This window comes from Colias philodice, chromosome 11 (assembly GCF_061535455.1).
Source record: "Colias philodice isolate Cphi_HAF_F1 chromosome 11, ilColPhil1 Martin Lab GWU primary, whole genome shotgun sequence".
Lineage (NCBI taxonomy): Eukaryota > Metazoa > Arthropoda > Insecta > Lepidoptera > Pieridae > Colias > Colias philodice.
This window is the reverse complement of record NC_143096.1, coordinates 5,438,780-5,451,944: the sequence shown is the minus strand read 5'-3', so window position 1 is coordinate 5,451,944 and position 13,165 is coordinate 5,438,780. Positions and strand designations below refer to the sequence as shown.

General features: G+C 32.2%; 1 protein-coding gene across 2 annotated transcripts in view; it reads right to left on the bottom strand.

Moving 5' to 3' along the window:
* Positions 1–530: 530 nt before the first annotated feature.
* The window catches only part of LOC149484570 (uncharacterized), a 36,602-nt gene continuing 23,967 nt past the window's right edge, over positions 531–13,165 (bottom strand). The window contains exons 3-7 of one of the 2 annotated variants that reach the window (XM_089700729.1): positions 4,148–4,214; positions 3,408–3,475; positions 2,910–3,086; positions 2,578–2,752; positions 531–2,285 (exon numbers count right to left, since the gene is read on the bottom strand). In XM_089700729.1, coding sequence (XP_089556855.1) covers positions 850–2,285; positions 2,578–2,752; positions 2,910–3,086; positions 3,408–3,475; positions 4,148–4,214 — 1,923 coding nt within the window. In that variant the 3' untranslated portion in view covers positions 531–849. Of the gene's footprint in view, positions 2,286–2,400; positions 2,753–2,909; positions 3,087–3,407; positions 3,476–4,147; positions 4,215–13,165 lie in introns of both variants that reach the window. The other variant, XM_089700728.1, reaches the window with a different exon arrangement.

Below are 13,165 nucleotides of genomic sequence, written 5' to 3'. Positions count from 1 at the left end.
AAAATGACAATAATAACTTTTAAAAAATAAAACGGGAAATATCCAAAAAAAGTCACATTAAACACTCCCATACATTGAATTTTCCATACATTTTGTGTTCAATGCAAATGTTCGAAGTGTCGTCCTCGTTTTGGAATACCATTGTATTCCACATCGAGCTCTGTTTACAGTTTTCAAATTAATTTTTACTAAAATTTGCGAAGTAATTTAAGCACAAATTCAAAAAAAGAACCAAAATTTTTCATATTACATGTTTAGGATAGTCATACTAAATGTATTGTATGAGATATACTAAATGTATAAGTATGAGATATACTAAATGTATGGGAGTGTTTGGTGTAAAATTTTTGGATATTTCCCGTTTTATTTTTAAAAAGTCATTGTTGTCATTTTACTCATTAGGTAAAGGTCTTTCGATATCAGTATAAAGTTTTTTGATATCTGCAATAGTTACGGAATAAGTGCCTGTGCACACTTAACGATTACACCCTGTATAGGTAAGCGACTTGTAAGCGAAATAAACGAATGAGTGAAACAATTATACGAAACTTAGTTTTTATTGTTTTATGTTAAAATATTTACAGTAGGTAGGTATTCTAAAAACCGATTAAAAAAGGTGTCATAATAAACATTTACAATATTATGGTATAAAAGTATAATAACGCAGATTTATCAATATCATCTTGTTGTAACTTCAATAACATTAAATTGTCTACTTATGTAAATCAAACTAAAAGTTACAATATTTTATTTATACAGCAGGAAAATCAGTTTTATGTTTAAAATTCACTAACTATTTAAATATGAATCTACTTATCTATTTATAAAGTGAGCTAATTCCTATATTTATTAGGCACGATTCCGACAGTCATAGGAGCGCGATTTGGCGCAAGCGGGTGCTTCAATGGGCGACGGTGAGGTGATAATATCCGCAGCCTCGGTACCCGCGCTTTGACTAGAGATTGTCTGCATAGCAGAATGTGTCGGCTTAGACAGCTCCATGCGATGTGTTTTCTTATTTTCTTGGTTATGTTTCTCGACAATTTTGTTAAACGAATGCCTGTCTTGATTTCTACTATTGAAAGTATCACGAGCCAACACTGCTAATGGTGGAACAGGCGGCATGTATGCGTGGGGTTCATAGTTATCGTCGACATAATCTTCTGGATTCCATGCCATTGTAGTTGTTGTCGTTGGAGTTTCAGTAGAATATAATTTTGTCGTTGTCGCTCGTGACGTTACTGGGGATAATGTAGCCTTTATTTTGGTTTCTAACGTTCCAAGTGAAGATATAGTAGCGGTGGCAGGTACTGTAAATATTTGTCTATTTCGATTAGATCTTGTTTTTCGTCTTGCTTGGAGTTTTGGTACGTCAAGAAAGAATGGATCAAATATAAGATCGGATTCTTTGTAGTCATCATAATTTATCGCAACAATTGGTTTTACTGCACTAACTACATTACCCACAGTATAGTTCAATCGCTTTCCAGTGCTGTCACTAACTGATGCACTGGCTGTCACAATAACTCGAGGAGGACTCTTGGGTTTTACTGGTGGCCTTTCTGTTTCAACTATAGGCGCTACAGATCGAGCCGACAAGGATGATTGTTCTTCAGGGCTAGAGTCCTCACTTCGCTTTCGATCATAATAGAATGGATTAAAAGGTAATGGTTGTTGTGAAGGTAACGGCGAAGGATAAGGTTGTGGTCTATTTTGTAAAGAGATTTCATGTCGTTCTGGGGCTTGTAGCGATTGTCCTGGTCGCAGCAATTGATCCCGTGGATCTATTGTAGTTGCTCTAAAGGGTGCTGGTTGTGGGCGTTGCACAAATGGAACTGGCCGTGGTGCGGTAGGGCGGGGTGCAGTTCTGGATGATTCGTATTGAAAGTGGTCAAACTGCTGTGGTGGAGCATGCGTTATATAAACACCATCAGCTGGTCGAAAACTTTGTCTTTGGAACGATATGGCTTCAGATCCTGGACCACGGTGGCGGTATATAAACTCTTGTGGTGACAATAATGATGGATCTAATGTTGACGAAGGAATTAAGGATGGTGAGATAGTAGAATAGGATGGAGAAGAAATCGAAGAAAGCGTAGGAGAAGGAGAAGAAGAAATTATGTGGGATATAGGAGGACGAATAGTTGATGGTGATAAAGTACTAGGAGGATGTTTGGCTGTTGAAGATACGGTTGTTATCGATTGATGGGTAGTTGTTGTCGTAACAGATTGAGGATAATCATCTTCATATTCCCCATCTACTCCTTCCTCCTCATCTTCGTACTCTGAAAATACAAAGAGAAATTATTTTAAAAACGGACTAAAATAATTGGCAATAATAAATAAATTCTAAATATATTAGTGATATCGACTAAGTTATAAGTTAAATTAAGATATTACCTTCCTCTTCAACTTTCAAGGTTGAAGTTTGTATAGGTTTATTAGTATGTTGGTTTCGATTTTCATCTTTATTAGTTTCCTGTATTGGATCTTCAGTAGAATCAATAATATCGGTCGTTTGGTTTAGGTTTTTATCAGCGTTTGTAGACGAATCGTTAATAAATGGATCAGAAGTACCTTCAGTGCTCGATTTGGATGGCTGTTGAGGTGGTTCTGTTTGTTTAGATTCATCTTTCAGTTCTGGCGTTATTATAGGGGGTACAGTATTTCCATATAATTCTAAATTTAAACTGTAAAATTTTTCAGACTTTGTGCAATCAACTTCGTCAACCCTTTCGCATACTCGAGTCTCCTGTAATTAAATTAAATACCCACATTACAGACATACTAAAATATTAACAGAAAAACATATTTTAGCCAATACTAAACATTTGTTTGAATATTAGGTATTGCAGATTTGATTAGTTTAATAAATAAAATAATTAAATTGGGTTATTTTAAATCTTTACCTGGTCAAAGACAGTGCCGTTAAGACAGAGGAACTTTATATCCATGGGTTCATCTTGTTGTCCTACAGTGCAAACGTGAAACATTTGGCAAGACGTCTCTAAATCTGCATAGTAACCACCGATAACTTTGCCGGTACACGTGAAATTTGTTTCAGGAAGATTGTCGAAGTCCAAATACTAGAAAAAACACAGTATAGTAAATTAATAATAAATAATAAAATTTGTTTTTATTTTTATTTAAATTATTACAAAATATATATTTCTTTATATAGAAATATTCCTAGTTGTTGATGTAGTAAGGCTCAATTATATACGTATTTGCGTAGTGATTTTATTTTCTTACTTAAATAGATGAATTATGAAACAAAATCATAACAGTCATCATATAATAATAGCAAATAACAAATTCCTTTTTATTTGAAAAATAAATGAAAATAGGGACACAACATGAAATTAATTGTACTTAGTTATAAATGTGAAATGATAAATGATACACACCCCGGGTTGAATGGACCACGATATCCGGAATTCATTTTGAAATACGAAGAGCAGCAACCAGAGCCACACTGAAATGAAAAAAGAGGAATCTATTAGTTTCAACCAACTTCGTACTAGAATAAATATAGCAATTATCTGCAAACAAATATACCATCAGTTATTCTAATTCAGGTGGAGACAAATACAAAGAAAAATGAACAAAAATATCTGACATGTGGGATACCCGATTGGAACGAAGTTCCTTCCGTTTTGAAATAAGTATTATGGGAGGTATAATTAAATAAGGGCCGATTTTTCAATGCTTGGATAAAACTTATCCGTCCAATAAAGTATTACACGATAATATTAAAATGTCACGTAAACTAAAATTAATACGGGCAATTAGAATACGTTTTTAAAATGGTAGTTTTATACATTATTCGACGAATAAGTTTTAACCAAGGATTGAAAAATCAGCCCTAAATTAACAATATTTAGGAGTTAAATGATAAATAAAATAAGTGAAGGAATGCTCATACACTTCTGTGTCTGTGTAAGAATTTTTGTGATGCTCGCCTAGCCCCCTTAGCCGGCGTATTCAATCGCACAATAAGGAACTTCGTTCCAAAATATCGTTTTTGAGTAATAGCTAAGTAAAGTAACTAACACGATTTCTTTCATAATATAAATTATATCATAAATATTTTGTTAAATATGACATGAAGATGTGATCAAAATTGTATATTTTTGGCGTTAATTACCTTGTAAAGCAGAGGCGGAACGCACTACGAGTGCGCCGCTGGCCGATAGCCGACCCTGCCGCCGCATCTGAAAGTTATACATTAACACATTAACATATGTAAAATTGTTATGAAATAATGTGTGCAAGGTAACTTCAGTAGTCATAAGTTTCAATAAATGATGTACTCTATAATTTATATATGAATTATGCAAAGAAATTTATTTATTTATTTATTTATTTATATAAGGCACAGTTACAGGATATAATCCAAGAACATTTACATCAACTTACTAAATTAAACAATATTAAGATTACGACCCAATTAAAACTGCACACAACATTTAAATCATTACAATAACATAAAAAAGTGAATACAGTAACTACATACCATCATTAAATCAAGACAAATGTTTTATCAATATATCAGTACTCATTAATTAAAATAACAAAAATAATTTAAATTAATTATAAGTGTTAACTTGAATTTTATTCATCATTTAAATTAATATTTATTATATTTCTAAATTGATACAAATTATATAGGAAAATATCATTATTGTCACAGATCTCATTATAAAGCCTACACATTCGGATCAAAGGGCTGTTCTGAGAGACCATGTTTTTTGTAGTTGGCAAGGCAAATAATTTATAGGACCTTTTGGACCGACTTGGAACATTAATATTTATTTCATCTAATAAATTCTCATGCAGGGCACCATTGACAATCCTGTGAATATAACAAAGATCGGAGTTAATCCTCCGATTCTTTAAACTTTTCATGTTAAATTTTAAAAGTCTGTCATCATACTCCTTAATACTATTTCTTAAACCTAATCTAATACACAATGATCTTACAAATCGTCGCTGGATTGCCTCAATTCTATCAATATGTATATTATATATTGGTGACCATACCGACGAACAGTATTCAAGGATGCTTCTTACAAGAGAGTTATAAAGAATAATCCAAGAAGATGGACATTTAAATGGTTTGGCAACTCTAAGTAAAGCCCAGAGTTTTGTTTGCTTTGCTACAAATGTGGTCATAATGGTTTCTAAAGGACAATACCGAATCAAATATTACTCCTAAATCTGATACCTGATCAACTCTTTCTAACACGAAATTTGAGATTCTGTATGAAAACTCAATTTTATATTTACTTTTGGAAAATGTTATCACTTTACACTTATTAATATTTAGTTCCATACAATTATCTATACACCAATCATGAATTTTATTAATGTCATATTGTAATAATTTACAATCATCTACGCTTTTTATTGCACGGTAAATTTTAAGATCATCAGCATAAGCCAAACAATTACTCTCTATTATATGTAGAAGGTCATTTATAAATATTAGAAATAATAATGGTCCTAAATTGGAGCCCTGGGGAACTCCAGATTTTGTGTGATAGGCAATTGAGCTGTATCCAAATACAGTAACCAGTTGCGATCGGTTCATAAGATACGACTGCAGCCAACGGTGCAGGTTGCCGTGTATTCCAAGATGAGCAGCTTTTATTAATAGAATAATATGATTAACGCGGTCAAAGGCCTTAGAGAAATCTGTATATACGGAGTCAACCTGCACCCGCTCCCCAAAACAGGAACACAAATACGAAGTATATATAAGAAGATTTGAATTTGTTGATTTACCTGAAATGAAACCATGTTGATTAGGATTTAATTTATGTTTAATATGTGCGTATATATGTTCATAAACGAGGCTCTCGTATATTTTGGCAAAACAACTAAGAACACTTATTGGACGATAGTTCGATACACAACTTTTGTCACCAGATTTATAAGTGGGAGTGATTCTAGCTATCTTCCACAACGAGGGAAAGGTCCCCTCAGAAAGGCATTTATTATACAATAGTGAGAGAGGTCTGACTAGGGCCGTAGCACAGAGCTTGATAAAGATTGGCGGAATACCGTCTGGTCCAGCACATTTGTTAACATCAATAGTTCTAAACCTTCGTTGAATGTCATGATCCGAGAGCCTAACATGAGATAATGAGAAATTTGCTGCAGAAAAATTAGGTGTGTAGTCACTAGTAACGCAGTCAGAGTATACAGAAGAGAAATAATCAGCGAAGAGATTAGCAATGTCTTCCCCGTTACTAGCTTTCCTGTCTCCAAAATACATGTTGCTGGGTAAAGTATTTGTTATTTTTTTTGTTTTAGTATATTTCCAAAAAGATTTAATATTGTGTGACAAATTTTTTTCAATGTTGTCTAAATAATCAATAAAACAAGTTTTAATTAGTTTTTTAGTACGGCTCCTAAGTAAAGAGAACGTGTCATAATCACGAGGATTGTTCCATTTCATGTAACGGTTATGAAATTTATTTTTGCTTTTAACTAACTTAATTAAATTAGTGGAAAACCATATCGGATATTTATTACTCTTACTTTTACATTTTGGAGTATGTGTTTGTATTATTTTGCGAAGTTTCTCATAGAAAAAGTTTAAAAAATCATCACAACCAAGAATATTTATATGATGCTCCCAATCAAAACTTTTTATTTCGCGTATACAAGATTCATAATCAATTTTGTGGTAGCAAAGTTTATTTAACGGAATATTCTCAATTAGAGAAGGTAGTGGGGTTTTATAGTGAAGGACTAGAGGCGGATGATGTATGTCAGGACGACTAATCGGTTCTTCTATGTTGGTGGACAAAGAGTTAGGATCATTTGTTATGACTAAATCTAATAATTTATTATTATTATTAAAAACATAGTTAATTTGCAATAAAGAAGTATTATGGAGCAAGTTGTAAATAGCCTCTGATTTATTCGTTTTATAATGCAAAGGTCGTTTTTCATCTATACTCCATATTATATCCGGTAAATTAAAGTCTCCAAAAATGTAGGTTACATGTTCGGATGACAAATTCACTATTCTGGCACAATTATTCAGAAATTCTTTGAAGCACGAGTATGGTATATAGTCAGGAATATAAACAGTACACAGATTAATTACTAATTTCGTATTGATCTTAATTTGAACCCATAAATCCTCAAGCGAACAAGATTGCCAATCGTGTCTGACTGAGAATTCTAAATCATTCGAAATTGCCATAAGAACCCCTCCACCATGATTTTTATGGAATCTACTTAGAAACGACCTGTCCCGATCTCTCCGAACAACCGTATATCTATTATCACACAATTCAGAATCAAGTATCGAATCATTAAGCCACGTCTCGGTTAAACATAATATGTCATAATTGTTGCAAAGTATAGATTTGTATAATTCATTAGTTTTAGTCTTAATACCCCTTACATTCTGATAAAAAATTGATATAGCCATTATGTATAAAGTTATTAATTATTATAATCCAACGTAGAGTAACATTTATTATATTCAAATCAGCGTATTAAATGCAAAGAATCTTTATTTTTAATCAATATGTAAGGAGTATGTTCATCTTTTCTAGCATAAATTCTTCCATTACGAACCCATACGAAACGGTAAGAGAATTCCTTCGCTTTTATACGAGTGAGAGCATGAAGATTTTTATTAGCTGGTGAGAGATGTTCGGCCACATAGATAGGTTTTCTATCACCTGCGATTCCCAGAAGAGATGTATTGAGTTTGTCTTTAGGATTGGATTTGTTAAATCTATGTACTGCCGAGTAGAATTCGTCACGAAGTCTTACATTCCTAAACTTTACTATTATTGTGCGTGCCGTTGCAGAGTTTTTGTTTATTTTTGCAACTCGAGTGCAATTTGTGATATTAGATTCATCCAAGGTGTAACCGACGACTTGTGCGCATTGTTTCATAATATTGTAAACGTTTTCACCACTGTACTCGGGAACTCCGTGTATTTCCAGGTTGTTTTCCCGCAGGTTTTGTTCGATTACATTCAATCTTTCAGCCATATCTGCAGCAAGTGTTGACAGTGTTTCGTTTTCTTCCTTAAGTTTTTTATTTACTTGTATAACGTTAGCAACACTTGACTTCATTTCGTCATATTGGTCACTTAAAAAACTTACTGACTTCCTGAGATCCTGCAGATCTTCCTTAATAGTACTCAGTTCGTCTCTGACTACCTGGGATATTGTAGATTGTATTTCTTTTTTTAAAGCGACAAGAACACGATCGCTTATGCTTGCAATTATGTGTTCCTCAGATAAATAATCAATTTGTGAGGTGATTTGAGACTGCTTTGCGATTTTTTTGGTATTAGTTATAGTTGGAGTACCATCATCACTAGAAGATCCTGAATTGCGTTCAGGTTTGTCAGCCCGAATAGGTGTGTTGGTATTATCGACTTTAGGCTGTTTATTTTTACACGCCTGACATTTCCAGACGCTTTTATGTTTTTGAGTCATAGCACTGTAAAAGCGTTTTTCAGGTATATTAGCACAGGCGAGATCATAAGTTGATTCACATGAACAGCATTGTAGATACCTTCTTGATTCGATTACGTTCAGACATCCTGCACATTCCATTAGTCGTGTTGCCATGTTAAAATTGGAAGGAGTTTAAAAAAAATAAAAAATAAAAAAAAAAATCCTACACAATAGGTGTTCCAAACTTAAATTCAGTTAAATATGAGAAATTACAAAAGTCGATTTAATAGGAAAAAAAAAAAGAAAAAAAAGTATTAACGATGATTTGAACTTCGTATCGATCAGTCGTTACGTGTATTGTGCACCACTATACTATGGCAGCTTCAAGATGTTAGTTCGAAAATACGTTCAGTTTCTAACTTCCAACACTAATTGTCCGACAATGTCACATAAAATGTTCGTTAACCGTCAGTCACTTTAACTTTTTTTCTTTTACAAATCTTAACTACCGACACTTCACACACATTTAGATGGTTTTACTTTAGTTTTTTCTTGTGTTTTAATGATTGAAATTGTTAACTAAATCACTTTTTATATTCCAAATCTATTTAACAACAAAGCTTTTCTATACAGCCACTAATTCACGCACTTTTCATTTTATTTATACGGAGCTAACTTATTACATGTATTCACGTCAATGTCCCGAGACGATAATGTGTATAAATACCTGCTTACATATTTGGTTTTCAAATAATTGAACTATGAATATATTTATTAATAGTTATTATGAATTATTGATTATTGTCGACTGCAAGGCAACGAGCCATATAAGAATTACTTTAAATCGACCAGTTAAATTTAAAAATATTAGCTATGTATCTATAGGCAGTAAAACGAGCCTCAGAGTACGGTATGCTCTGCTATATAAGTAGGGACTTATATTTTTGTACTCCGATTTTTTCGTTGATCATCTATTATATATATTTTCATGGATATGACATATTTTTTTAAAAGATTGTTCCAAGTAGAAGAGCACTCATTGGCTTCTGAGAAATAATAAGTATTTGTTGTCAGTAAGTACATCATAATAATGATGAAACACTATTGTTGAATTAACGATGCGCTTGTGAATATTTCGCAAATAGCGATTGTTATTTTGAGCTTCATTTTTTAAGTCATCAATTGTTTTATATAATTTGTCCTCTTTAACTAACGTGTTTTGACCGACGCGACGGTTTAAAATAGTAACGTGGTTTTTCATGTCGGTTGTCGGTCAATTTAGACTATACTTACATTGAATTAAAATTTACAGAAAAAGCAACTGAATTTTGTAGTATGGGTACATACTGCAAAATTCAGTTTAAGTAAATAAAATAAATATTAGCATATAAAACTTAGATTTATTAATACTTTAGGTATTTTAAAATAAATATAAAGGCAAATTAATAAAATTATACACAAAATTATACGAATTATGCAAGATACCAATTAAATTCTAGAGAATGTGTAAAATGGTCTACATTTCACCGTTTAATAGCTATGGAAGTAGGTTGTGTTCACCATCACAATATGTATGTTGAAGTTGAATGCGTGAAGTATTTATAAAGTAAAGTCTAAAATCAGTTACAATATGAAATATTATTTAATAATGTATTATCTCACAGTACCAGTTGTGATATATTGTGAACATAACGCTATAAGGGGAAAGCTATTGCAAAAAGTAGCTCAGATTGGTTGAGGGTGTGGCGTACTTTGTAATACTAAGCCCAGTGGACCGGCAAGAAACTGGAGCGCAATGCTTGACAATCGCCTATTAGGATAAGAGTAGTGGTAACGTTACATTTATTTCTCAATAATTTTATTTATAGTTGAACGCTTAGGTTACGAATTTGTCGTCTTATGTTTACCGCCCGCAATTCTAAAACATCCTATATTTTTTAAGATTTAAATCTACTTTACGTAGGTCATTATACTATCACGCACATGTGTATAATTAATTAGGATAATTACTTCGTATAAAATTACAATTAATTTGGATTTAATTTTCAAGGCAACGATATCACGGAAACTCATAAACAACTCTCAGTATCAGAAGTTAATGAAGATTATTAGAATCAGAATAAACTCCGATCACTTTCTATATTGAAGGTCGCAGACATCCTATTGCGGCTAGCTACGTCTTCGACCTACTACATCAGGTGCAGAAGTCATGCGGTTTCAATATTTAATTAACAAATAATTACAGGTTAGTATATGAGAGCTGGTAGCTAGCTAGTTATGATTAATGTAGACTTGTCTGTTGATTTTGTAGTGTTTATTGACTTGATTAATGTTAATTTCAATTAATTGTCTACTTTTAAAAATCTTTAAAGAACTTTGATAGGGGGACTCAAAGATGTTTTTTGAGACAATTGCATGTTTTAATTTCACTACACGAGATGAAATCTAGTTTCATCTATTTAAGGTGAGAAAGTATAGGCAAGATAATTTTTTTAAAAATTTGTTCCGCAAAATATTTTACTCGAAGTACATATACGATTTTACTTAAAACCAAGCAACACGAAGGTATAATATGCAATTAAACAGTGCCTGCAATATAACGGGCCTTAGCTCCGTTATGTCAGACTCGGATAGCGGTCAGTGTGTTACGAGTACATTATATGTATTGTATTCATTTCATTATATCTGTATACATAAAAGTGCATATACATGTATAGATTTTTTAACCGGTTGGGTATATAATTTCATATTTTTTGCTGCTGTTGTCTTCCTAGAACTTAGAAGTAGAGCGTGTTCTCAATGCTTGTAAAAAGTGGATAGTATATTATTTAGATTTATTGAAATAATTAATTTCACATATTTTTGCTTAACTACTTAAGTTTCAATCATAAGAGCTGCGTGTTTTCAATGCTTATTCAGAGTGCAGAAGGCTTTTTTTCGTTCTCAATCATTCGAATACTGTAGGATTAAGCTGGTCATTAAATCTACAAAACAATAGGGTTACGCTATTATCTGCGTAGGGGTAACATTGAAACAATTTGGCTCAATTTGCGCTAAAATTGTAATTTGATTGTGAAATGCTATTAAATGTGAATATGTAGGTGTACCTATAAGCTAAATTACCCTCAAGTAAATAAATCATATCACATAGGTACCTTGGGCTCTGAGCTAATTAATATCTGGCTTTCATCAACCATCATATTATCAATAGTATAAAGTATGAAAAATGAATTAAATAATGTTTCATTCCACACAATACAAAAGAACGTCAACAAAATTGCACGTGAATAAGGAAATTTTTTAAAAACATCTTCAGTTATAATATCTCTAATTCCATATCAGACTAATCGTTTATTTTTAGCTAGGTAATCTTAAATGAGATCTATGATATAACAGAAGAATGCGTTAACGAAAAAGAAAGCGTTCTTTAGGTGGCTTGCTAACTTCCGCTCCATAAAACAAAACCATAACAGTTGTTATGATTTAGAACCATCAGCATTCGTATAACATCCAAAATCGTCTGGTGATGATTACATAAGCCAATAAACTGCTCGCCCTAGTTTAAAGCCGATTCTTAAATATTAGGCAGCTCTGTATCTTTAATAGATAATTTTCCTTACTACGAATAAGGTAGAGTTAAATATTTTTATTTAATTGTCGATTATTGATATTTAATGCAAACTTTTGAATAAATATAAATATGAGAAAGAGTTGCACCTGTTTTGGCCGAGTTCCGAATAACTCGCTTTACTACTTGTGTTGTAAGCTAGATTTATACTATGATTCGTATCTTCTCAGCATTGACTTTTATAATAATATGCGTTTATTGATGATATTTTTTTACATTTTTATACTAATATATTAAAATAATATATTAAAATAAGAGTAAATATTTAACATGTTTCTGATTGGATAAGTTAATGAGCTGCAGTAAAAAGATAAATTTTTGAATAAATTAAAACGCGAGTTCATATAAAAAGTAGAACTCACTCATATTCAGGATTGTGAATTATATAAATATAATTTACAATGTAAAATTAAAATCTAGCTGTTATCTTGAATATGAAGTTATGTGCGGTTAGCGTTAACTACTATTAAGTTTTCTGTGGTGCGGTCCGAATTTTTCTTTACAATTGAATAGAATCCACATTGCATATTATGTAGATGGTGCTACATAAATAACATTTGTATGACAAATGAATATTTTGTAAGCAAATTTGTTAAACCCGTGTTTAAATGGCTAGTAGCATGTAACAACTTCTAAACAATGGTTCCCCACACCACATTCAATTGCTGTAATAACTGTGACGTATGAGAGTGCGCGTTACGAATAATATTATTATACCTTTATTAGGATTATTTAACTGTTCCCCACAATGTAAAATCTGATTCACGGTACGATTATGCTTATCAATTACGTGTGTCTCCCTCGCCTACGCCTTAAGTGCCTTCAATTGTTGTTTCTTTTATGGACACAGAAATTTTTGTACATCATCTTAGATTACAACACCATTTCGACTTTTGTTCAGCAGTCGTAGCTCGATGAGGAACTTAGTAAAGTATAATAATGTAACAATGTGAATTTCTATGTACATAAAGAAGTGGCTAAATGAACGTGTTTATTGTGTCGTTGATAGACATTGAAATCAAAGTATGATTCAATTATTAAGAAAGGAAGCAGTTATTCAAGAATTATGCCTGTATCCTTTCCTATGATTGGATACAA